Source organism: Equus asinus, chromosome 6 (genome assembly GCF_041296235.1).
Source record: "Equus asinus isolate D_3611 breed Donkey chromosome 6, EquAss-T2T_v2, whole genome shotgun sequence".
Taxonomy (NCBI): Eukaryota; Metazoa; Chordata; class Mammalia; order Perissodactyla; family Equidae; genus Equus; species Equus asinus.
The window spans coordinates 78,615,843-78,641,563 of NC_091795.1; the positions used below are offsets into that span (position 1 = coordinate 78,615,843).

Here is a 25,721-nt window from a genome sequence, read left to right on the forward strand (position 1 = left end):
ACTTCATGGTGACTCTTCTTTTTCTTTTTTTCCCAACCAGAACGAAAAAAAAATCATTTTTAACCTAAATGAAAAGATTTAGGTTAGCTAATAGGAAGAATTTTCTAAAAGCCTTTTACGTATTTAAAAGGGCCAACTTGGAGGAAAGTAAAAGGATTTCCTTTTCTAGAGAGCCCGAAAGGAAAGTAGAAAGGTTGCTCTTAGTGTGGTAAATATGTGGTAAATATACATATACTCCTGCGGTAAGAGTTCTTGATTGAGGGTGTCTCAAGACCAGTTAAGAGCACCTAATAGTCCATTCAATTTTTGTTTAAAAGTAGTAAATGTTTTTGGTCTCCTACCATCAGTATCAAAAAAAAGAAAAAATAAGAATATAGATACTGAGAAACTTATCGCAAATTACAAGATACAAAACTGCTTTTTCTTTCAGATTGCTGTTTCTTTCAGATTACTAGTTCAACTTAGTATATAACCTCTAAAATCACAAACGAGGAGTTCTTAATTTTTTTCCTGTAATATCCAAAAAGATGACACTTAACCCATTTCCAGCTATTGGAGTCTGGCTTGAAAAGACTAATGCGTGACCGTTGTCTTTGATACTTAAACAGTCCTACCACACACAAGCACAGAGTAACGCACGCCAGCCTACTGCTGAGCTATATTAAGGCTCTGAAGAGAGGTCATCCCCTTGCTGAAGGTCATGAACCAGCCTAGTCTGGTGCCATTGTTATTTCCCTGAGTAACACAGCTACAATTTTCCAAGTTTTATTTCCTTCTGCCTTTGACGCTTTCCTCTATAATTTTTGCATTTTCCTATTTTAATATACCATATCACTGCTACATGTTTACCACATAACTCTTGAAAATGTGAACACACAGCAGAAAGACATTACGAGGAGTATTAACAGCAGTGACTGCGCATTGTCTGGTAGTGGGGAGATATGGATGTCTTCCCATTTAAATGGTAATTCTCTTTCAGAGGTGGGACTGATGAAAATGCTGAAGAGGCTAAAGACGAGCTCTCTCAGGTTTAGATCTTATCATTTTTAAGAAGCCTACCACCACTGTTCTATAGAACTGACTGATCTAAATTTTGATGCCACAAAACATACATGCTACTACTTTCTAAAAGGGCAGAAGATTTTAACATAAAAGTTTCCAACTCTTATTATCTTTGCTTATTACTTCCCAAATTTCTAAATGCTTTACATTAGGAAGTTAAAAATTAAAAGTCAACCTACAATAATGAATTATATGCAACAAATCAAAACACTCTAGCTTTGCTTAACATAATCAGAAAAAGGGAACTCTTTTAAAAGACATATGGTGCTTGTGGAAAATAAACCTACCTCTGGGATTCCTCCATTTTCATTTAAGAATTATATTAAGAACATCCTAACTAATCTCAGTTACTACCTGGACTACAAGAAACATGAATTATAAAACATATAGTCCATCTCAAACCAATTAGTTGGATTGCAATTATAAGTGGTATTAATGAAACAAGAACATGCTGGGAGACAGTTCTCCTTGGCGCTCTCAGGTTTCTGCACATCTTACGGACAGAGGCATTACCCTCTTCTCATGGATGTCTGTAGAGTGGACAGCCTTGGAGGATACAGACAGAGTCTCCCCATTGCAAAAGCCAGGCATGCTTATTGCCGAGCATAACAGGTCAGATTCTCTAAGCTCAGGGTCCTCTCCTGTAGCACAAACCACTGGGTATTCTGGTGTCACCTGGAACTCTCTAGCTCATCCTCTGAGAATTGGGGCTCTGCGAACAAACGCAAGAAAATGTTAACTCTCTGGCTACTGCTATTGCTGTGAGCACTGAAGTCCCCTGTCTCAGAGGACCCAGGAGCCCAACATCTTCTGCCAGCATCTATGAAACTGTGGCAATCTAACTTGTTGCCTTGCAAATAAGGTAGCACCTCAGACCCTTCACAGTTCTTCACAGACTACCACAAACTTTCTAAAAAATCAGTTTCAGGTAACCTTATCCCAAAATGCCGCAATGCCACCATGTGTCAAAATAGCATATTGCTATTTAAAACATACAAATATGGTTTCATTCAACTGGCTTCTATTTGAAATTACAATCACTGAAAATGCAAAAGAAAGAAAATCATTACTTTTGGAAACACAACATTAAGTCTAGACTTGTATGAATATATGCGCACACAAATGTGCATTTTTAGGGTCCCAGGGTACCCAAAAGCTTTCTCATTTTCCTTCGAACCCTTTTGTTTGCTTTTCTCTCCAACCCACTCTGATAAAAGCTATATTCAGTGAACTCATTATCTACTCATTTTGAAGATTATCCTTAGCAAAAATCGAATCCTAAGATGTTTTCTCTGTCTTGTAGCACACTCGGCAATCAGTGAGAGTAAAATTGAAGAGTTATAACTAATTTTAACATTAGACAATTTAAAACACAATTGGCAAGAAAAACTTATGCTTAATAGTCAACCTGCGTAAAAACAGTCTGCGTTTTAACCACTGTTTTGCATTTATGTACCGCAGCCACCACCTACAGGAACTGTTAACCAAGAATTCTCTATAATTAAATTTTATTTACATATAAAAGTTTAAACCTTTTGTATTCTAAAGAACTTAAATTGAGCAAAGACTATACCGATGAGTTACCTGGAGCAAAGTTTGTTGTCCCAAAGAACTTGATGGTACCAATTCTCTGGCCTACCACCAACACTCTGTCTCCGAGGTGGAGCTCGCCTTCGCAGCGGGTGTTATTCGCTATAGAAGTTGCTGAGGAATTCAAACCTGTTTAATTGGTTGGTGGGGGAAGGGGACAGGGCAAGAAAACAGGAGAAAAAAACAAAAGGGAAAAAAACCCTCAAAATGCACATTAGCCAAAAAAGTCACTGTCTATTCTAACCAGTCTAGTTAGTTGGAGATTTCAATATATGACGCCTTTCATTATACACATCCTTGACAGCTGTGTTTCTCACATGTTCAGTCAAGCTACTCAAAGGAAGTTTGCAGGGTCTCCTGAGAAAATTACTGCCATGGGAACTTCACACTGGATCCCTGGTAAAGCATCGGCTCCACCCGCACTGCCCGGGCACTCTCTGCTAGAACAGAGAGGAAGGGGCTAGATAGTAAATATTTTAGGCTTTGCAAGCTATACCATCTCTGTCACAACCACTCACCTCTGCTGTTGGAGCACAAGAGCAGACACAGACAAATGGGCATGGAGTGCTGTAATAAAACTTCGTTTACAAAAACAGGTGGTGGGGTGGATTTGGCCCATGGGCTCTAGTGTGCCAATCCCTGTTCTAGGAAAATGCTGGAATTATAGTGGCCACCAAGTCTCAGAGTAAATGAAATATACAGGAATGTGATCTGAAAGTGAAATTGCTATAAAGTTCCAATTACCCCAAATTGACTTCCTCCTAATAGAACAAAACCACTCCCCTTCCCCGCCCTTGATTCAAACCTAAACCCTGAAAGGCCCACTATTAAACATGAGAAGTCCTAGGGAAATACCGGCTAGAAAGCTGTTCAATGACAACAGAGAAGAGGTGGGCCCCTGCTTTCTGGACAAGTTTGCCATATAGGTAGGTAAGGGAACTGCAATAAATTCAACACATGTTGATTTTCATCAAGAAGTCTGATAAAGTGTTTCATATACATCCTTATACATAACTGAAGAAATGTGGACTGAATGAGACCATGCAGGACTCCCAGCTGGTTAGAAAGCCACATCAGAACAGGTTTTCATTGTCAACCTATTAGGAGAGCCTTTCACCCTCTCCTCATAGTTTTAAATGATGACTTGGACAAAAATAGAGAAAGCATGCTTTTTAAGTATGAAGATGACACAAAAGTATGTGAAAAGCTAATATGCAAGATATAAGAAGTGAAATTCAGAGGGATGAAACCTCTAACATTCAATTAAATGAAAATAAATGTAAAGTCCTATATCAAGCAGCAAAATGGAGAGACCCCGCCCAAGGGCTCCACTGGGGCCAATAATACAGTATGGTCACCACACCTGTGGGAGCGACCTTCAACTGTGCTCACACTGAGAGGCAATAGTTCAGTTCTTCACGGCCAGCTGTGAGGGGTCTGGAGACCCTGCAGCATGAGGAAGAGCTGAAGGTACTTGGGATGGAGCGGGGACGGTAACAGCAGCAGAGAAAGCATCACACAGACCCGAGGGTAGAGCCCAGCTGTGCACTGAGAAACTACCATCATGCACCAAGGACTTACCTCCCTAAGCCTTGGTTCCCTCATTCAATAAATGAGGACGGCAATAATAGTACCTACCCCATAGGTTTATTTTGAGAATTACATGAAATAAGGTATGTAAAGAGCCTAGAATAGTATCTGAAATAATAAGCATACAATATATGTTAGTTATTAAGTTTGGATTAGAAAAGAGATAAGAAAGATAATAAACCATAGAGCTTCTGAGGATCTATCATAAAGTTTTAAAGTGAACCTTGAAGGGTTGGAGGCCTTAGACACATAGGGAGGAGAAGTCAGTCCAGACCAGGAAAATGGCGTGAGCACTGGGAGAAAGGCCGAGAACTCCAGAGTATGCTTACAAAGGGGAGGGAGGCGGAGGGCTAAGGAGGAGACAGGGAAGAGCGCAAGTAGTTCAGTCTAACTGAAGTGAAGGGTTCCTTCTACACATTTAAAAAGAGCAAATCTACTTACAAACAAACCAAGATAAAAAACACCAAGCAAGCCTGGTTGAAAAAGCCATAGATACCAGCACTGGCTCTAGATGAGACAGACGGGCTTTTGCTCATTGTCTTCTTGTTATGGCCACGTGCGCTCGGTTTCTTGGGGCAGCTCTGCTTGTGCTCCAGAGAAGATGTAGAGGAGGAGCTGCTGATGGATCCAAGCAGGGCAGCTAAAACAGCAAAGGAAGAGAATCTATCAACGGATGGAAAATCAGTGAACCAATGAGATGCTTTTCCAGGTAAATCCTTCTGAAACTCTCCATGTAGTTTCTTCAATTGTGGATTATCTAGCGTTGAATTAAATGCCTGGTTTCATCCAAATATATCATAGTTCATACATACAAGATTTTATGACCCAAGCAATTGTATTTTAGAAATTCACATTCTATGATGACAATCTTAGGTAGCAGAGTGTTGTCACCTCATTAATTTAAACTGACTACCTATTCCAACCGCCACTCTCTCTCACCTCTCACTTCAGAGGAGTTAGTAGAATCCCATCTTATTTATATAAAAAATGCTATTAATATGTTTTAAGGTAACAAAACTTAACATGAAAATGTTGCGCGTTAACCAGAAGGAAGCGTGAACACCTGTGAATTTCCCATTCGTGTTCTAGTCACCCAGTGATTTGACAGCTAAAGGCAACCGGAAACATTATCATCAAGCCATCTACACGGTGGAATTTCCTTTTCTCTCTCTTTTAATCTAATCCAGTAGTTCTCTGATTTAAGTGTACATAAGGGTCATGGTACAGGATTTTATACAAAAGCCATGTATAGACTTTATTATGAGCTGTTTAAGGGGTGTTCAAGGGTAATTTTTACTATAATAATTTTTCCCTTACAAAATTGAAAACTTAGCCGCACATAAGCTATATCACTATATTATTTTAAAGTTCCACCAATAAATTAAAATTTGAGAACAGAGTTCTAAATTACATTACCATCTTTCTCAGTTACAGTTTTCGATTCTTCACCAGGAGGCAATGAAAGTGTTGATCCAGAAGCGCTATCTTTTTTTGATGTCATTAATCCTAGGACACAGAAACAGTACGCTTTCAACTAAAAAGAATTTTGTTTAATGTTAAACATAAAAATGTGTTTGCTTTTTAAAGCACAGACATCCCTCATTATCTACATCTTAGCCACTTCTGAAAACATGTTGAATAACAAATTCACAGATGGCAGGGGCCAATATTTCATTATTTAAAGGGGAAAGAAAAGCATGCATGCCCAGCCCATCTGAAAACCCCAATCAATTTCCCCAAATATCACTAAAGTATCTTTCAAACTCATTTAACAATCCACTAAGGAATTCTAGATAATATAAACCTTTTAAAACATAGTTACCTAGTGGTTTGACGCTGAGTGTGCTCATCAGCGTGTCTGCACAATGCGAGCAGGTAAAGCAAACCTAGCACAGCTGAGACACGTCTGCTGCAGGCTTGCTGGCACTTGCAAACAACTCACACAATTTCCCTGGTGTATGCACACCAATTAGTTACAGAAGATTTTCTATTTAGAGAGCGAATTTTCGGTAAAAAATTTCGCCAGTCATTGTGGCAACTATTCATGTAAGTGAGAGTCAGAGAATAAGAAATCCTGTACTCTCTGCCACCGAATTCTGACATTCTGAAAATGACTACCCCATTGTCACCACACCCACTCCCACAAAAAACTCATTTTGAAATAGAAAAAGCTCATCAATAATACTCTACCTCATGAAGACTTCTGTTTCAATTCTACAGAACCAAATTATTTAAATAAGAAACCTAATGGGCTACACTCAGTTTTAAATTCCATCAAGCATCCCTTCTACTTCTACTCAGAATTAAGTATTTTGGGTAAAAAACTGTGCTCGGCACTCTGAGCATCACAAACATGAACCAACCACGGTCCGAGTCCCAAAGGAGAACTTTTCAGTTCCGTGTGGTAGAAAGACATGGACACGGATAACTAAAATCTGCAGACACTGGTATACAAGCACTAGCACAGAAAGAGGAGACTATAATCACGGCCACGAAGACAAATTAATGGCTCATCAAGAAGATCACATTCTGAGACGGGTCTTGAGGGACAGGGCAGATTTCTTCCAGAGAATATTGGAGGTGTGGTCAGAAAGAACGGAGGGTAGGCATTCTGGATGGACAAAAGGAAAGAAATGTCTTAAAGACAGGATCAGAGGATGAGGAGCTTGGCTGGAATAGAGAGCACTTTTGAGATGTAGGATAAGTAACCTGCATATAGGTCACAGCAAAATCTGAGGGTGACAGTGCCAGCTAAGGAACTGTAACTCTTCTGTAAAGAATGAGGCTCTGATGGGCTTTAAAAAGGAAGACTGGCGTGAACAGAGTTGTAGGTGAATAACATTACCCTGACAGCAAAGTTTAGAAGGAAACTCGAGGAGAAGAGACTGGAGGTTTACACCGGTTAGAAGTTTGTTACAGGAGGCCCAGGATGAGGGCCAGAACCCCAACAGCAGCAACTGAATGGAGCACGGACAAGAGAGACTTTGTGAAGGCAAACCACAGAGAGAATTTTTTGTTTTTCAGTTCTAAAATACTCCTTTGGTTCTCTTTGTATTTGAATCTTTTATTGAGATAACTAGAGCTTCACACACAGTTGTAAAAAAACAGTACAGGGAGATGTGTTCTACATTTTGCCCAGTTTTCCCCAAAGATGACATTTTACAAACCGATAGTATAACATCACAACCAAGATACTGACGCTGATGCCATCCACTCATCTTAGATTACTCCAGTTTTACTTGTGCTCATTTGTGTGTGTGTGTGTGTGTGCGTGCACACACGTCATTTGTTTCTTTTTTGTATCTTCATTCCTCTGCTGAAACTTTTTTCCATTTGTTTCAAGGGTGTTCACCCTTAATTCTTAGAACATAGTTACAATATATTCTTTACAGTCTTTATCTGATAGATGTCTATGTCATCTCGAGGTTGGCATTCTTTGTCTTTTTCCTTGAGAGATGTTGAGATGTTGCTGGTTTTTCATATTTTCAGCCATTTTGGATTGTATCCTGTACATTTTGAATATTATGCGCCAGGACTCTAGGTCTTGTTCAAATCCTTTGGAGAATGTTGATTGTTTTGTTTTGAGGTCCACCCAGTTAAGCGCAGGCTGGAAGTTCCTATCCACCATCTGTGCACTGTGGGTCCAGTGTCAGTTCAATTGCCAAAGGCTTTTTGGGACCTTTCTCGTGTGTTGTGCCACTCAGTACTCAGCCTGGGACCCGGGCAGTGGTCTACTCAGGAGACCAAAGCCTGGGGTCAGATTCACGCACACACAGCTTGGGAGTAAGCGCAGAAGTTTTTTGAGATCACTTTCTTGAGCTCCCTCCTCTCTGTGGTCTCCCTAACACTTCCTGTTCCCAGGGGCACCCCTTCCTGGTATTCTGGGTACAGTGCCTGGGCTTTAGCTTCCCTGCTCTGCCATACAATCTCCTGAGACTCTGACTCTGTCTCTGGAGCAAGTGGTGAGGAAAAAGGAAAAAGACTAACGAGGATTCCATCCATGTCCTTGGGACCACAATTTCTCTGGTCAGAGACAGAGTTCCCCTCCTGTGGAGTTTTAGGTATCTGGCCATCCTCTGCTGCTGTCATACCATGCAGGATTGCTAGGGACTGGGGTGGAAAAGAGCCAAAGGGAGAAAAATGCAATCAGGGGATTCCCTCCTCTTTCTGTCTAGTGGGCAGCCCCTTTTCTACTCCTCAGACCAGAAATAGAGGGTTTTTCTTTGAGCTTTCTTTCCATGTCTGCTGTGTACTTCTGGGTTTCAGGTTTAAAGGATACCATTTATGACATCATCAAAAAGCACAAAGTATCTAGAAACAGATCTAACAAAACAGGTACAAACGTCTATAGAGAAAATTATAAAATGTTATTGAGATATTTTTAAAGGAACTAATTAAATAGAGAGAGCCAAAGCTCATAATTAAAGCACTGAATATTATAAAGATATCAGTTCTTCCCAAATTGATTTAAGGTTTAAATGCAATACCAACTAAAACTTTGACAAATTTTTTTTTAAAAGAAACTCAACAGCTTATTCAAAACCATATATGGAAATGTGATTTGCAAGGGCCCAAACAAGCAAGACACTATTCGAGAATAAGGTAGGAGAATTTCCTCTACTCAATATCAGATTTCTTTTTTAAAAACTACAGTAATTACGAAGTGCAGTATTGACACAGGGATATTCAAACAGCCCAACGGAACAGAGAAGAAAAGCCAAGTAAACTCTGGGACAAAACCCTTCAATCATGGTAGAAAGCCCTTCCGCTTCAGTTATTGATCAGTTAGCAAATATTTATCAAGCACCTATTTTATTTTATGTACTGCAGTGAATACGAAAGTATAAAATACTCTCACAGTCCACTTAAAGTTTAAGATTTTGCTGAGGGAATAAAAGCTCTATACAAATAAAGCAATCAGAGGACAAAATCCAAGATAACAAGGAACAAGTGGGTGGTATGGATAAAAGTGTGTATGAAGTTAGTGAATGAAAGAGATCAAAGTGAACTGGGGTCATCAGGGAAATTTTCAAGGAGAAACAAGATCTGAAAAAGGAGGTAAAGAATGGCTAGGACCTCAAAAGGCAGACATCAAATTCCTGCACCCAGAGAAATAGCATGAGACAAAGCATGAAGGACAGAGGGAGAACAATGTACACAAAAGGCAGTGAGATGTGACAAACACAGTCCAACCACGGACGCAGGAAGAGACTCCATCAAACAGAGCAAGGACTCTGCTGCTTTCAAGAGTCAGGGTGTTTTCTGATTAAAAAAGTCACTAAAATTCTTGAACAAGTGAGAAATATAAAGCTAGCTGAGTTGTATAAAGATTTATTGGAAGTATAAAATCTAGCCTCAAAAGGTGAGATTAGGGGGTGATAAAAGTACAGAGGTAGTAGGAAAGAACAAATCCGAAATATTCTGGTCAGGTACTAAAAAGCATAAACCATGACTGAGGTTTAAAACAAGACGCAGATTTCATTAAATTCAGGTTTCACAATTCGCTAACAAAAAAGTGTGAAACAATCTAAATATGAGGCATTCCACAAATAAAATAAAAATGCTCAAGATATTTAATGTTCTGGTTTGACCTACCAGTATTTACTTTCGACGTTACGTGAGCGACATCAATTTTCTGGGACCTGATGAAAGGCACAGCTTTTGCAGGAGTGTGTACTATATTCCTCCTGCGATCTTTTGCTTTACTTATCTTTGAAAGAGGTGCAAAAATACCTAAGGGAGAATGTAGAATTTTAGTGTTAAGCCATTAAAAGAATTTCAAATAAAGGGGTAAGTCCTGTTATTTGGTGATATAAATTTTTAAGTTCTTTTTTAGAGCCAACTATGTGGCCTGTAGTGAGAGACAGAAAAAAAGACACAGCACCTGCCCTCAAAGAGCTTACAATCTAGTTGTCAAGACTAACAACATGCACAATAATTTAAGAATCACATAAAAGATACATAATTGGTTATGAAGAGAAATTCAGAGAAAAGAGAAAGGAGTAAAGGTAACAGTTTGCCATTATAATTATTTCTGACTAAGCTATCGGCAAATAATAGTGCACTATATAGTATAGAAAGTATTCTTCTGTATCACTTTATCTGTATCTTTTTTAAGACATATTTTTCCCACACAATAGCTTTTTATGTCCATGTTGTCTCTGTCTTCCAGACTGTATATCTTTAGAAGACAAAATTCAATGTTACTCCCCTCTGCATTGCCCCACTGCACCTAACAATCACGGTGCCTTACACACCGTAGGGATATAAAAGATCCTTTTGAGTATGAAATAGAATCTTCCCAAAAGGCCTAGCCCTCAGCTCCTGACAATCAGAAACCACAGGGTGTTAGGGGGGAGCAATGTAGGGACAGGGGAGCCGGGGGGGGGGGGCGGGGGGGGCCTATTTGCTGCCACTGAAAGTATAAAATTCCATTAAAAAAGTTCATCCTGGCAATACAATATTCAGTATAAATAAGTAGGCAAAGACATTAGAGATCGTAAATATGGACTATAAACACCAAGATTATCTCACTAAGACATTTTAAAAGACAAAATAAAGCCATAATTGTATGTTACACTCTTCCATTGAGTGTTAACAACCTAACAAAGACACATTATGACTAAAATGTAATGTATTAAAAACAAATTGTTTTAAAATAGGTTTGCAGAAATGCTCAGGACTCTACAAAAAGTGAGTGCTTTGTTAATAACTAACAGGTGCCAACTATACTACTCTCCTGCTAATCTTGAAATTCTTTCCTCCCTTGGATTCGGCAATACTTTATCCTGATTTTCCCACTGCTTTTGACTATGCACAATGTTCTCTCTCCTGTCTCCTGCCTATCAGATTTTCCCTGACTTTTATTCTTTTCTCTAAATTCTTTTCCTTGCCAAATACACACACACACACACACACACGCACGCATGCACACACACGACCTTGATGATGATTACATTCAGTGTTGCCAAGGGTTGGAAGAAAAATATTATTTTATACTCTGGGAATATAAATTTGCATAGTCTTATTGGAAGTTAAAAATTCTGACCTAATCCACTTTACAGCATTAATTATAAGGAAATATTTATATTTAGAGGTGGGCAGAAAGGTTATAAGGTTACATTTGCATATTATAAGGAGAAGATAGATTTCCAGAGCCAAAATAATTTCTAGTTTACTACTATGATACAATCACACTTTTGGAAATTAATCATGAGAAAATAATCCAAAAAGGAGGGACAGGCCATATATCTGAATATGTCATCACTGCAATATTATTCATAAGTAGGAGAAAACAATTATTTGGCAATAGGATCAATGAATTTATATATCTATGAACTATTACATCATCATTAATAAGTCAAACAATAAAGATTACATAGAATAAGAAAAATATGAAAAATCAAGAAAATAAAACTTATATATTTGATTACATTATGATAATATCTGTGAAAACCGTATGTGTGGATGTAGGAAAGACTAAAAAATTGAAAACTAAAACATATTTATGAAAGACTATAAATTACTTTTCAAATTTATTTGTGTCATTAATGTCATAATAATGTTGTTCAATGAATGATTTTTTTTCTTAATTTGAGGAAAATTATGTGGTTTTTCCTTCAAGGTCTTAATAGAAAATTTCCACATCATAAAACATATTTGTTTCTTTTTAAAAAAAGGATTAAATATTTACTTCTATGGCTTTAAAAGATTTCTATAGCATAGAAAACCTCACCTATATAATTCTCAATTCTTCTTGTTTTTTAAATTAACTAAGTCATTTGGGAAAACTAAAACTAAATTTAAAGCAATGACTGGATATAATCGAAGCCCAGAGTGTGTGCAGCACACAGGCAACCTTCCTGCTCGGTAACTCATGCTAATCCAGTACTGACGGGATTTTTCATTGTATCCACGTATCCAGTACTGATGGGACATATAACTGTATGGCTTAACTAAAAATAAACACATAAGGAAGAATTATTTTAAAATAGAAGAGTAATAAATTTCCAGATAAACATGGCCCATTTTGTTTAACTCCAATTCCTCCCAAAACTCTTCTAGAATATTAGTAAGGAATAAAAATGGTATAAACTCTAAAGAAAATGACAAGAAGGAGAAAAAATACTAACAGCTTCCAAAGAAGGTTTTGCAGAGAAGGGGAAAGGTCAAAGACAGAAGACAGAAAGACTCTGAAACTTCTAAACAGCAACATTGGAAGCTCAAGATAGCAGTTGGCAAACTATGGCCGGGAGCCACATCCTGCCAACCGGCTATTTTTCCGAAGCTCTACTGGAACACAGCCACGCCCACCTGTTTACATACTGTCTGTGGCTGCTTCTTCACTACAACTGGAGAGCTGAATGGCTGCAACAAGAGACTGTATGGCCCATAAAGCCTAAAATACTTACTACCTGGCCATTTACAGAAAAAGTTTGCCAAACTGCATTAATAGAGTATTACCTTCAAAAAACTGAGAGAATATGAATCCCAATCTAACATTCCTTATCCCACCAAACTATCACAAGAAGTATGAGGGAAGAAATAAACATATTTTTTAAATGGAAGGTCTCAAAAAATTTACCTCCCACGAGTCCTTTGTCAAAAATCTACTGAAGGATGAGTTCCACCAAAACAAAGAAAAAAACTGACTTAGAATAGTAAGAGCACCAAATCTTTCTCTTCATAGTACGAAGTCAATAGATGTCTAAAATTGGAAAAATCAAGAAAGATCCATATAAATATATTATTTACAAATATGGATATTAATATCAGAAGATAAAGCTAAAGGGGTTGGAAAAAGTTCTTGCCTCTAAAGAGCAGGACTCGGGGTCAGGTAAGGACAAGCCAGGGGAGGGTTGAGTTGTTGTTATTAATAAACCTTACAATACAGTTGGACTTACTAAACTAGGTACATGTAGTTACTTTGGTAATTACTGAAAGACATAAAAACTCTACTACAATATTAAAATTCATTATGAAATTTTCATAATTGCCAAACTTGGCAGGACCTGAGATATCTTCCAGTAGGTGAATGGATAAACAAACTGTGGTGTAGCTAGACAATGACATAGTACTCGGTGCTAAAAGGACATGGAGGAAACTTATATGCATATTACCAAGTGAAAGAGGCCAACTTAGTAATGAAACTTAGTAGTGAAAAGGCTACAGACACACTGTAGGATTCCAATGATACGACATTCTGGAAAAAGCAAAACTATGGAGACAGTTACAAGATCAGTGGTTGCCAGGGATTGAGGGGGGAAAGGAAGGATGAATAGGCAAAGCATGAAGGATTTTTAGGGCAGTAAAAATATCCTGTATAATACTATAATGATGGATACATCTCATTACACGTTTGTCTAAACCCATAGAATGTACAACACGAAGAGTGAACCCTACGGTAAACTATGAACTTTGAGTAACTATGATGTGTCAGTGTAGGTTCATCAATTGTAAAAAATGTACCTTCTGGTGAAGGGATGTTGACAACATGGAAGGCTATGCACGTGTGGGAGCAGCAGGTATATGGGAAACCTCTGTACCTTCCTCTCAATTTTGCTGTGGACCCAAAACTATCCTGAAAAAAAGTCTTAAAAAATTACAAAATTTCTACAATTTTAAAAAATCTAATATATGCTAGAATTAAAGATCAATGGAGCAAAACAATCCTGAAACAGACTAGCATTTATAAGAATTTAATTTATAATAAAGGAAATACAACAAGCCAAAGGGAAAATGATAGATTTAGAAAGAGAGAGGGAAAAAACCATTGCTGAGAAGACATAAATCTTTGGCTTCTGCTTAGTCAGGGGATGTCCACCTCTCCTGCCCCCTCCAGCCTCAAGCAGTTTAGCAATGCCCGGGCTCAGAACCGAGCTGGCTCAGCAGGAAGGCGAAGCCCATTTTCACATCATCCACCACATGATTCTTGCCCCCAACTTGCCTTTAAGTATATACGGGGGACAGGGACAAGATTCTTGGGTATCCAGCTTTATCCCAATCAGGAATGCCTCTCCTTAGGATGATGAGATTTGGGGAGGCCACATGCATTCTGTTACAATCTAAGCATTTCTCACAAATCTGATTTACAGCTGCCTTGTATGTTGCTAACGGTTTTTGATCTTGCCTTTAGTCTGCTTGACAGCTGCCAAAATTAGCTAATAGAGGAAAATTAAAATTAAATTCTTAATCTCTCACAACCAACCAAATAAATTCCAAGTGGATTAAGTAATGTAGTATAAAAAATTGAAAGATTCAAAAAAATAAAATACATAACATAACTGATCCTTAAATTAGGAAGAATTCTCTTTCTAAGCATAAAAGCAATGTAGGAAATTATAAATGTAAAGTCTTTTAACTACATAAACCTATATGTCCAAAACATTGTAAATGAAGTTCAAAGGCAAATGACAAACTGGGCAAAATATTTGCAATAAATATAAAGCTTCATATCTTAAATACATATTGGTATTTTTTGAAACTCTTATCAGTTTTTTAAAAACCACTAATATCCCACCTTTTTAATGGATAAATAATATGAACAACTATTTCTTGGCAATTGCCAAGATAACACAGAGTCCATCTACTACAACAAAACATTTTAAATGTTTCATTTCACCACAATCAAAGAAATTTGAATTCAAACATAGAAATTTTCACCCATCAAACTAGAAAAATTAAAGGAAATGAAGCCATTAAAAATCATATTTTTCAAACAATATTTAAAGATTTGGTGAAATTACAATAGGATGTCAAGTAAAAATGCAAAATATATAACGATATATATAATCCAAATTTTGTGAAAAAATTTAAACAGAAAGAATATACAGGTGATTTTATTTTCTTCTTTTTTATGCTTTTCAAATCTTATACAATGAGTATTTTTTATAAACAAAAAAAATCTTTAATAACAGACCAACTCCCTCTTAAGGGTATGATAAAAGGAAACTGGTAATTTTGACAAATTTATCAGAGCTAGCAAATAGCTAATATTTTTTGAGTGCTTACAGGGAACCATGCACTATTCTAGGTGCTTTATGTATTTATCAACACATTTATAGTCCTCATATAAATTCCTGAGGTATTGTTATCCCCACTGTATCAAAGACAAACCAAGGCAAAGAAGAGAAAGGTCAAATAGCTGGTAGGTAGGGCAGCTGATTCACACCCGAGCAGTCCAAGTCCACAGTGCACACTCCTCAGCATTGTACCCCACTGCCTCCCTGTCAAGCTAGAAGATGAAATACCGTGCAACCAAGGGAAAATATTCACAACATAGTAAGTGACAAAAGCAAATTGAAATCAATGTGTCAGTGTGTGTGTGTGTGTGTATATGTGTGTGTCCATCCGTAAGAGACACAGAGAGAGAACATGAATTTAATTAAACAAACCTTTGTCAGAAAGAGAAAGAAGCATCCCAACTGAGGAGTACAGTAATGAAGTTGGCCTCACTTGCTTTTCCAATTTTTCAAGTTTTTCACCCTCCAGAGCTCTGTAGCACCTTGATAATAAAATCCCCCCCTCAGTTATGATCCCACCATGAGGAGGATTTAGGGAGGTCTACAGAGCAGGGTGTACTCCTAGCGAGACACCTCCTCCCAATCACTCTACTGCTTACAGTAAAAAAAGGGTAGCCCCTTCATTTAGCACGTAAGTAACCAGGGGGAAAGTTCTATTTAAAAACAAGGAAAGTGTAAAATTTGATTATTTTAAATTAATTCCCATTAAGTTAGATAGTATCTACCTTACCATATTTGGGAGCACATTTAAAGTACTGGACTTTTCCAACACTTCCATTGTTTTTTCCTTCTGGTTCATCCAACTCAATGCCAGCCCACTGCCCACTTGCAAATTCAGTTGTTCCACAAAATCTTAACGTTCCAACCTAAAAAAAATATAAATCAGAATACTTTTGAGTATTACTAGTAATTCTAAGCATGCTACTCTTGAAACTTTACCATGGAAGTTTTTAAAAACCATTCTCTCAAAGTAGACATCAGAACAACGAATATTAATGACATTAAATATAAAGAGACATTAAATAATGACAAAAAAGAGTCAGTTCACCAAGAAGACATAAGAATCCTAAATCTGTACACACCTAACAACTGAGCTTCAAGTAAAACAGGAACTGATAAAACTGAAAAGAGAAATAGACAAAACCACAATTACAGGTGGAGACTTCAACACAACTCTCTGTAATCAATAGGCCAAGGAGGCAAAAAATAGTAAGGGTACAGAAAAACTGAAAGCTGACACTAGCTGTAAGCCAACTTGACCTAAGTGACATTTGTAAAACACTCCACCCAAAACGGCAGAATACAAATGCAAAAGAATAGAAATCATACAAAATAGTTCTCAGACCATAATGCAATTAAACCGAAATTCACTAACAGAAAGATATATGGAAAAACTCCAAATATTTGGAAATTAAACAACATATTCCTAAATAACCCATGGTGAAAGAGAAAAGCATAAGGGAAATAAGAAAATATTTTGAATTGAATGAAAATGATAACACAATATATCAAAATTTGTGAGGTGCTGCAAAAGCAGTGCTTAGATATTTATAGCACTAAAATGCTTACATTAAAAAAGGTCTCAAATCAACGATACAAACTTCCACCTTAATAACTAGAAAGTGAAGACTCAAATTTGGCAAGCAAAAGGAAGGAAGTAATAAAGATAAGAAATTAAGAACAGAAAAACAACAGAGCAAATCAACGAAACCAAAAGTTGGTTCTTTGGAAAGATAAATAAAATAAACTTGTAGCTGGAGGTCAAAGAAAAAAAAAGATACAAATTACAAACATCATGAATGAAAGAGAGACATCATTAAATTCTGTCAATCACATAAAGAATAGTAAGAAAATACTATGAATAACTCTAAGCCTATAAATGTAACAAATGACATGAAATGTTCCAATTCCTGGAAAGGCAAAAATTGTCAAAGCTCACACCTGAATTTGTAGCGAAAAATCTTCAAAAAAGAAAACCTGCAGACCCAGATGGCCTCCCTCGTGAATTTCACCAAAGAATTTAAGGAAAAAATACTATCAGTTCTATACAAACTCTTCTAGAATATGAAAGTGGAGGGACCAATTACCAACTCATTTTATGAAGCCAGCATTACCTTGACACCAAAACCAGACAAAGATATTACAAGAAAAGAAAACTGTAGACCAATATCCCAAATGTACACAGACACAAGAATCCTCAACCAAATGATAGCAAATCAAATCCAGTGATACACAGAAAGGATAAAACATCATAACCAAGTGAGGTTTATCATGAGAATGCAAAGCTAGGTCAACATTTGAGAATTAGTCAACAAAGTTCATCATATCCACAGACTAAAGGGCAAGGAGGACCTTGTTCTCTGGACATATGCAGAAAAACCCTGAGCAAATTTCAACATCCTTTCATGATAATAATAATTTTTAAAAAAACCTCTCAGCAAACTAAGAATAGATGGAAACTTCCTCAACTTAATAAAAGACCTCTATACAAAACCTACAGCTAACAATTAACACACTAAATGATGAAAGACAGTGCTTTTCCCTTACGACTGGGAACAGGGCAAGGATGTTGGCTCTTTCCATTGCTATCCATCAATATACTGAAAGTCCCAGGCAATGAAATAAGGAAAGAAAAATAAATAAAAGATATACAGATTAGAAAGAATTAAAACTGTCACTATTCGCGGACAACATGATTGTTCACATAGGATATCTCAAAGAAACCACACAAAAAAAGCCCAATAGAACTAATAAATATAGCAAGGTTAAAGGATACGGGTCAATATACAAATATCAATTTTATTTCTCTATTCTAGCAATGAACAACTGGAAAATGAAATTTCAAACACACCACCATTTACAATAGCACCAAAGATCATGAAAAACTTAGGCACGAATCTAACAAAGTTTGTGCAACATCTACATGCTTAAAACAACAAACCTCTAATGAAATAAATCAAAGACCTATTAAATAGAGAGAGATGTTATGTTTGTAATTGAAAGGCTCAATATTTTAAGATGTCAATTTTCCTCAACTCATCTATGTTTAAAACAACTCTATTTAAAATCCCAGCAGGATTTTTTAATAAAAATCTATCAGCCGATTCTAAAATGTACATGGTAAAGCAAAGGAACTAAAAAAAAGAGAAAAGAAAAAAAGTTGAAGGCCTGAAACATCTGATTGCAAGACTTACTACAAAGCTACAGCAATCTCGACAGGACAGTATTGAAGAAAGGGTAACCATGAGATCAACAGAGCAGAAGAGAATCCAGAAACATACCCACACATGTATGGTCAACCAACCAAGGTGAGAGGGCAATTCAAGAGAGAGCGAGAGAGAAACAAACTCTATCTATACCTAGTACACTATATAAAATGTAACTCAAAATTAGATATAAAGCTAAATGTAAAACCTAAAACTATAAACTTATAGAAGAAAACATAGAAAATTTCTTAGATATACTAAACATATAATTCGTAAAAGAAAAAGGTGATAAAATGGACCTCATCAAAATTTAAAACTTCTGCTCTTTGACAGACACTCCCAAGACAATGAAAAGATGAGCAACAGACTGAGAGAAGCATAAATGTAACGAGCCTGGCCAGGAGACCGTCACGTTAAACCCAGCTGACTGGTACATGCATATTCATCCTGTGCCGCTGCTTTTATATAGCTCAAAATTATCCCAAATAAAAAGTAAAATGAAGCAACAGAATAACTCTTCTAAAAGTCCATTCTCAGACACAGGGTAGGAATACCAAAGAAGCTGAATATTAATCCTAAATAAAAAAACAAAAATGCTATGCATTCCTGACTTCTTGATATTTTAGCTCCACAGTTAGGACAACGAAAAACTAACAAAAGTCCTATGAATGTATGCTTTTGGAAGTTGGTAAATGTCATTCTCAACGTAATAGTTTGTAGCTTACTTCCCTTTTAAAAGTAATTTTCTCAGTAAATCAAACTGCTGGATTTCAGTGTTTTCTGAGAAACCTGCATCACCTTTCCCACAAGCCCACCCAAATATTTAGATTTAACTATGTTAGGAAACTGAATACCCAAGCAGGAATTCTCTGTTCCATTCTCCACAGTGAGCCCCCTATTAACCCCAAAATTTAAAAAAAAAGAGAGAGAGAGAGAGAGAAACACCCCTCCCATATGAGGTATTAAAAGAGGGAGAAAGCAACATGTGAGCGCCATAGGACACCGAGGCTTTGAAGGAAAAGAGGTGTCTGTGGGGAGCCCTCTTCTCCACATCCGTTTTTATTATCAGGTTAAAATAAGACCTAAGATTTCTCTATTTGTGGGATCTCAAAGCCAAACGCCCCTGAATGGCGAGTCTCTCCTTTGCTCCATTTATTTCTGTGAGGTGGTAGCAATGGGAGAAACACCATGAGGATGGCAGGGCGGCTGCAAGGAAAAGCCTCCAGGCCAGACGATTTCTCAGCTCACCCGCTAAATGCACCCAACAGCTCTCCCTGTTCTTTTCCCATTCCAATAAAGATGTCTTCGTCTTCGTTATTAAGTTCAAATAGTTTACATTCTTAAATCATACTTTAAAGTAAATGTGCAGCTAAGTTTCACATTTTCTATTGAGTATCTTTCTACATATGTATTGAATTTTTTTAAAAAGAACTCAAAACTCTGCCCACACTGCTTGCACCCTTGGCGCACAGGCCGCGGACATAACGACCTGGGACAGAGCTTTAGAGACTGTAGTTACTTACGATACCTTCTGTCCTGCAATAACAACACGATCCCCCAACTTCAGGCCAAGGGACGTAAGCATTGTCTTGCTGGTAACACGATCATAATTTGGCAGTGCGGGCTTCGAGACATCACACGGCAGAGGCACCGCATCCAACAGCATCTGCTTGATTTCTTTAGCGGTTGCTGCGGCATCGGCCATTTCTAACGGCATTTCGACTGGGTCTGGGACAACATCAGCAGGGACCTGTCCTTTGTCATTCTGCAAACAAAGAGAAGAGGAAAACTGCAATGCACACCTACTTAGAGCTCCACACAGTCATGCAAAGTTGTTCTTGGATGTTTTAAATGTAAAAAGTTACGTTCATTCACCACTTCTTTATTCAAACACATTTAACATCTGCTATACGCCAGAGACCATTCTCAGTGCTAAAGGTACCACAGGGAAGAAAACAAAAGCCCTGCCCTCGAAGAGCACACATTCTGGCGGGAGAGACAGACTACAAAGACTCAAACAAGTAAAATATATGGTATATTAATGGGAAAAAGTGAAGAGAGAAAAAACAACCCAGGGAAAGGGAATAGGGGACCCTTGGACAGAGGTGGCTGTTCATGCAGTGGGTCAGGGGAGGCCTCACTGCTAAAATGCATTGACAAAGAGGCCTGAAGGAGATGAGGGGGTACCACGCAGGTTAGCTGGTAGGGAAATGCATGCCACACCTGGAAAAGAGCAAGTGCTAAGGCCGCCATGAGGCACAGCATGCCTGGCTGCACAGGTTTAGAGAAGGCAAGTGAGAGACAGAAGTCACAGGACTGACTGGCTCCCCCGCTCCAGATCTGAGCCCCTCTCCACCAGCCCACAGCCGCCACCTCAGCTCTGTGACCTCGACCCATCCTGCCCACTCACGGAGTGACTCAGATTTCAGGAACAGAAACTAGAGTTTTGATACTTCTAAAATTTGGGCTATAATTAAGAAAACAGCCCTGTTCTCACTAGAAAGGAGAGGCTGTATCCTCAGATTTATCCTGCAACAAGATAAAACGGTCAGTTGTATGCCCGCTCACATTTGCATGGTGTTTATTAATCAAAACCCTATCATATAAATTATCTCATTTGGTTCTCACATCAAGAAAAAGCTTGTGAATAAAACAGCTAAAAATCCTTGTCCATTAAGAATTTATATTGCAGTAGGAGAGACAATCACCAACTAAACAAGTAAAATATTACTAACATTTCCAGTTTGCCAATTAGGAAAATTAGGCATTAGAGATTAATGACTCGCTCAAAGCCATTTACACGATGACTGGCAGAGATGACATTATAGTCCATATCTAGGACCCTCCAGACTCCCAGCCTTTCTCCTCCACGCTATCCTCCCCTCAAACAACTTATCTTTCCTCTACGTTCCCTAACCAAAAAACTCAGATTTCATGAGGAAGTTTCTAGATTATAATCTCTTTAATATAATAAATCAAGATTCTTTTGGCTGAGAAACTATTCTCCCTTTTCTTCTCGCAATAATTATCTTCAAATGATCCATATGGTTAAAAGAATGGGGCTGTTAGAACACACTTAGTTTGCAAGTACGTACCTCACATTTTTTGTTTTAAAATCCAAATTGGTTTGGCCCTAAGTCCAAATACAGTAGGAAGACATGTTATCAAATTTCTGAGATGATGGTGAACTATTTTAATCCCAGATTTCAAAGAAAAAATACAAAACATAAGGAAGATATGTACAACACTAATATGTACTATGGATAAAAGGAGAGAGAGGGAAAAATTGTTTTAAAAAAATCTGTACTGATAAATTGTAAGCAGTATTTACAATAAATATTTTACTTCAGATTTTAAGTCCTCACTTTTCTAGAATAAGTCACATACTTCTGTCAATTCCTATAAAATTTAGCAACTAAAACTTTTGTTAAAAAAAACACTAAATAATAAAAAAATAACGATGATATGCTAACATAAGAAGGCTTGTTCATGATTAATTATAGAATTCTATTTTCTTCTAAAATAGTGGTTATCAGAGTAGTATCCTTGGGCTACTGCTGACCACATGTGACCACTGTTTTTTTTTTTTAAGTATTAACATTCAAAATATGGTAATCTATAATTAATTGTTTATGGCCTGAATTGGTAATTTACCTCAATGATGTACCTTACTACACCTTACTAAATTCAAAATATTCTCTCCACCAATGGGGCTGTGTCAACGGTTGTACTAGCAAAAGCAGACACATACCACCTTCACATAGCAGCCAAACTAAATTATCATCTCCTGGCCCTTGTGCAGGCTACTCTCTCCACCTAAACTGCTTTTCTCACCTCCCTCCTCTGTCTGGTCAATTCTTAACTATGTTTAAGCACTCAATGTCACTTGTGCCAGGAAGCCTTCCTAAGGCTAGAACAGACGCCCCTCCTATGTGACCCCATGGTGCTCTGTGTAGACACCGCCTGACCCCGTATTGTAACACACCGAACTTAACACACTACAGTAAAACTGACGGCTTACTTGTCCATCATCCCCTGCAGATTAGTCTCCTCGAGGACAACTTTCATCTTATTTATTGCTGTATTCTCCCAGTGCCCAATAAACAATAGGGTATGAAGGAAGGAGAGAAGGAAGGAGGAAGGGTGAGGTTAACTAACTAATTGATGGGGTTAAACAGAAAGAAAAGTGGCAAACAAGTAGGGAGGAGAGGGGAAACAAGAAGGCGGGGAGACGAGAGGAAAACGGGCAGGAAGACTGCCCATTCGGCCCCTTCACGGGAAGGCAGAGACCCAGCTAATAACCCTGCCAGAGCCAGTCACTGTCATTAACACAAGGGAAAAGAACACTGGAAGCTGCTTCTGTGAAGACAATAAAACACCAAAGGATTTAAAGATTATGAAATTCCACCCTGAGTGTTAACTTTGTTAATCAGTGACATTACCATGAAAAAATAAATGTTTCCTTTAATTTGATTTTTAAAGGTTTACTCCATTCTTAAATATGCAATTTTTTAAATTGCCTGGAATAAAATTTCTTTCCAAAAGAATTTAAAATATCATTTAATACAGAAATACAACTTTAATAGATGCATTTTTATTTAACAGCTAACTTTTTATAAATATATCAAAAGCCCAAATGAAAGATGCTTAAACTCAAAGATGATGACACTTTAAGGAGCTTTTTACTTTGCTGAATGAAATGAGTTTTGTAGAGCTTAACAAAATAAGGAGACTGAAAGTCACTGCTATGCTTTAAATTTATTTGAGATAAAGTTTATCATCATTACCTTTTATACAGGGCACAAAATCATAAATTCTTTGCTCATATAAGAGTTCCACAGCAACATCCAAATTCTCTTTACTGGGAGATAATGTTAGACATTTTAATTCTTTTAATATTTTTCACTTTTAATTTAACCACTTACCCTAAACGCAGGATTTGCTCCAAGCTCCAATAAGCATTTCACAGTACCTGCGCACAAGTTATACGCGGCAATATGCAGAGCTGTTCCAAAATTAAAGTCACTGCAAGTGGCATCCACATCTGCAATTAAACATCACAAGCGTATTAACTAAAACTTTAAATTTAGCTCTTATAATGTAAAAGGAGACAGGCTGAGTTTTTGAGGGGGAGTTGGCAGAGGAGATTTCTTAGCCATTTATGAGATTTAAACCAACCCACCAGATGCACCATTTCACAATGGAATAAAATCTTCATATTACAATCCAGTTAACCAATTATATTCTTAGTACAATGAAATTTCATTATAAAATGGACTGATGTTATCATGGGTTTTCCAACCATCACAAACTAAACTATACTTAAAAGCAATTAAAGGCAAATAACTACATTAGCAAAAGTAAGTATCAATACAATCTCCTGTTAAACCTCTTGTATATTTGCCATGACAACTACAGTGAGGTAGTAGGGTTTAGGTCAGGGACCAGCAAACTATGGCCCACAGGCCAAATCAAACTCACCATCTGTTTTGGTAAATAAAGTTTTATTGGAACACAGCCACATGCATTCATTTACATATTCTCTATGGCTACTTTCATGCCACAACTGCAGAAGCAAGTAGTTGCAACACAGACCATAAAAAGCCTAAAATATTTACTATCTAGCCCTTTACCAAAAAAGGGATAGGTAAAACAAAGGAGAATTTTCAAACTAGGAATACGTTAAAGACTAACTAAACACATAAATGCTTACATAACACTTTATTGAACAAATGAATTGGGACTTCACAGTAAGAAAAGGAATCTTGCGACTCTGAGGACATTTTAATAACTTCCCATAAATCATCATGATGCTATACTTAGACAGAGGAAATCCTCCAGACTTGGAGATCCCATTTAGAATGTTTTCTACAACAAGGGTTCCATAGACCTCTGGGTTCTGCTAATCCCACCTTAATCTAAACCACACCACTCCACATGCCCTACCCACAACTGCAAACAACCAAGACACGCTCAGGACAAACTCTCCTGAGTTATTAAAGACACTGAACTGTCAAGAGAGGCTTTCTTCCTAATGTCAATCAAAAAGTGAAAAGGTAAAAGTTAAAGAGCAAATGGACAAGTAAACAAAGCAAAGGTTAGAAACAAACATTCTGGGGAATTTACCCATTGAGTCTTCCACAAATGGAGAAAACACTGCATGCTGCCTTTAACTTAAAGCGATACTACTGCACTTGCTCTCATATTTTTCTCCAAAGAAAACTGACCCACTGAGAAGACCAGAGAGAAGGTCAAAATGCCAGGGCTGTAATTTAGACATTATGATGTTCAATTTTAGGATATCACCATCAAGAGAGGAAGAGAAAAAAATAACCCCCAAATTTTATCCTCTAATGGAATCACAGAATTTCAGAACTGGATGCCACCTAAATACATATTCTTTATGATTTCAATGCTTAGCTCTGAAGGCTTTACTGCTCTATTTCTGGCTACTCAAATAAGAAAAAAGAATTATAAAGCACAAAGATTCAATTACACTTTATAAAATCCAGGTTATACTGGGGACTTTGGAGAGATATAAAAACCCAGAGAACATGTTTTTACTTCGTTATTCGTTGTAAAGCCTTTTTGTGAAAGGATAGTAATTAATCTTCAATAAAGAAATTTTAAACTATTTCTGGAAAAAGAAATTAGAAAGGAGGTCATGTGGAACAAGATGGATTAGAAGGGAAAACCTCTTTGAATTATCATCTTTATGCCACTAATAAAATGTTCAATTAGTAACATCTATTGGTGATCTCATAGTACTTGCCTTTTGGTTTTGATGTCTTCAAAATCACTCTTATAAGCTCAGGGACATCAAAATAAGCAGCATAATGCAAAGCATTCATATTTGTCCAGCGACTCCGCAAACTAACATCTGCTCCCAGATCAATAAGTTGAGTTGCAAATTTTACAGCTGTATCAACATCACCTAAAGAAGGTTTTCTAAATTATTTTTCTTCAGTACAATTTTAAGTTCCAATGGATGGCTATCTGTGACCTCATTTAAAAAGCCAAAGCAAACAGCATACTGAATACACACTTACACCTCAAAAGTTTCACTTACAAGAAATTTATTCTAAGAAAATAATCATACTCAGGGATACGAATAAACACTTAACTGTAAAGACGTTCATCACAGCACTTTTTTATTATGAATAAAATTCTGAAACAACCTACAAGTACAATAACAAGAAACTGGTTAAATAAATTGTGAGACTTCCATAATGGAATACTATAGAGTCATTAA

The 25,721-nt window shown here is 37.2% G+C and overlaps 1 protein-coding gene across 8 annotated transcripts in view; it reads right to left on the bottom strand.

Moving 5' to 3' along the window:
* Window positions 1-25,721, bottom strand: part of CLIP4 (CAP-Gly domain containing linker protein family member 4) — a 101,616-nt gene that overhangs the window by 18,016 nt on the left and 57,879 nt on the right. For 6 of the 8 annotated variants that reach the window (XM_070512356.1, XM_014850420.3, XM_070512360.1 and 3 more), the window contains exons 5-12: window positions 25,242-25,403; window positions 23,395-23,513; window positions 19,998-20,234; window positions 15,994-16,129; window positions 9,838-9,975; window positions 5,659-5,748; window positions 4,739-4,882; window positions 2,647-2,781 (exon numbers count right to left, since the gene is read on the bottom strand). In XM_070512356.1, the coding sequence (XP_070368457.1) occupies window positions 2,647-2,781; window positions 4,739-4,882; window positions 5,659-5,748; window positions 9,838-9,975; window positions 15,994-16,129; window positions 19,998-20,234; window positions 23,395-23,513; window positions 25,242-25,403 (1,161 nt within the window). Of the gene's footprint in view, window positions 1-2,646; window positions 2,782-4,738; window positions 4,883-5,658; window positions 5,749-9,837; window positions 9,976-15,993; window positions 16,130-19,997; window positions 20,235-23,394; window positions 23,514-25,241; window positions 25,404-25,593; window positions 25,648-25,721 lie in introns of all 8 variants that reach the window. The other 2 variants (XM_070512357.1, XM_070512358.1) reach the window with 2 other exon arrangements.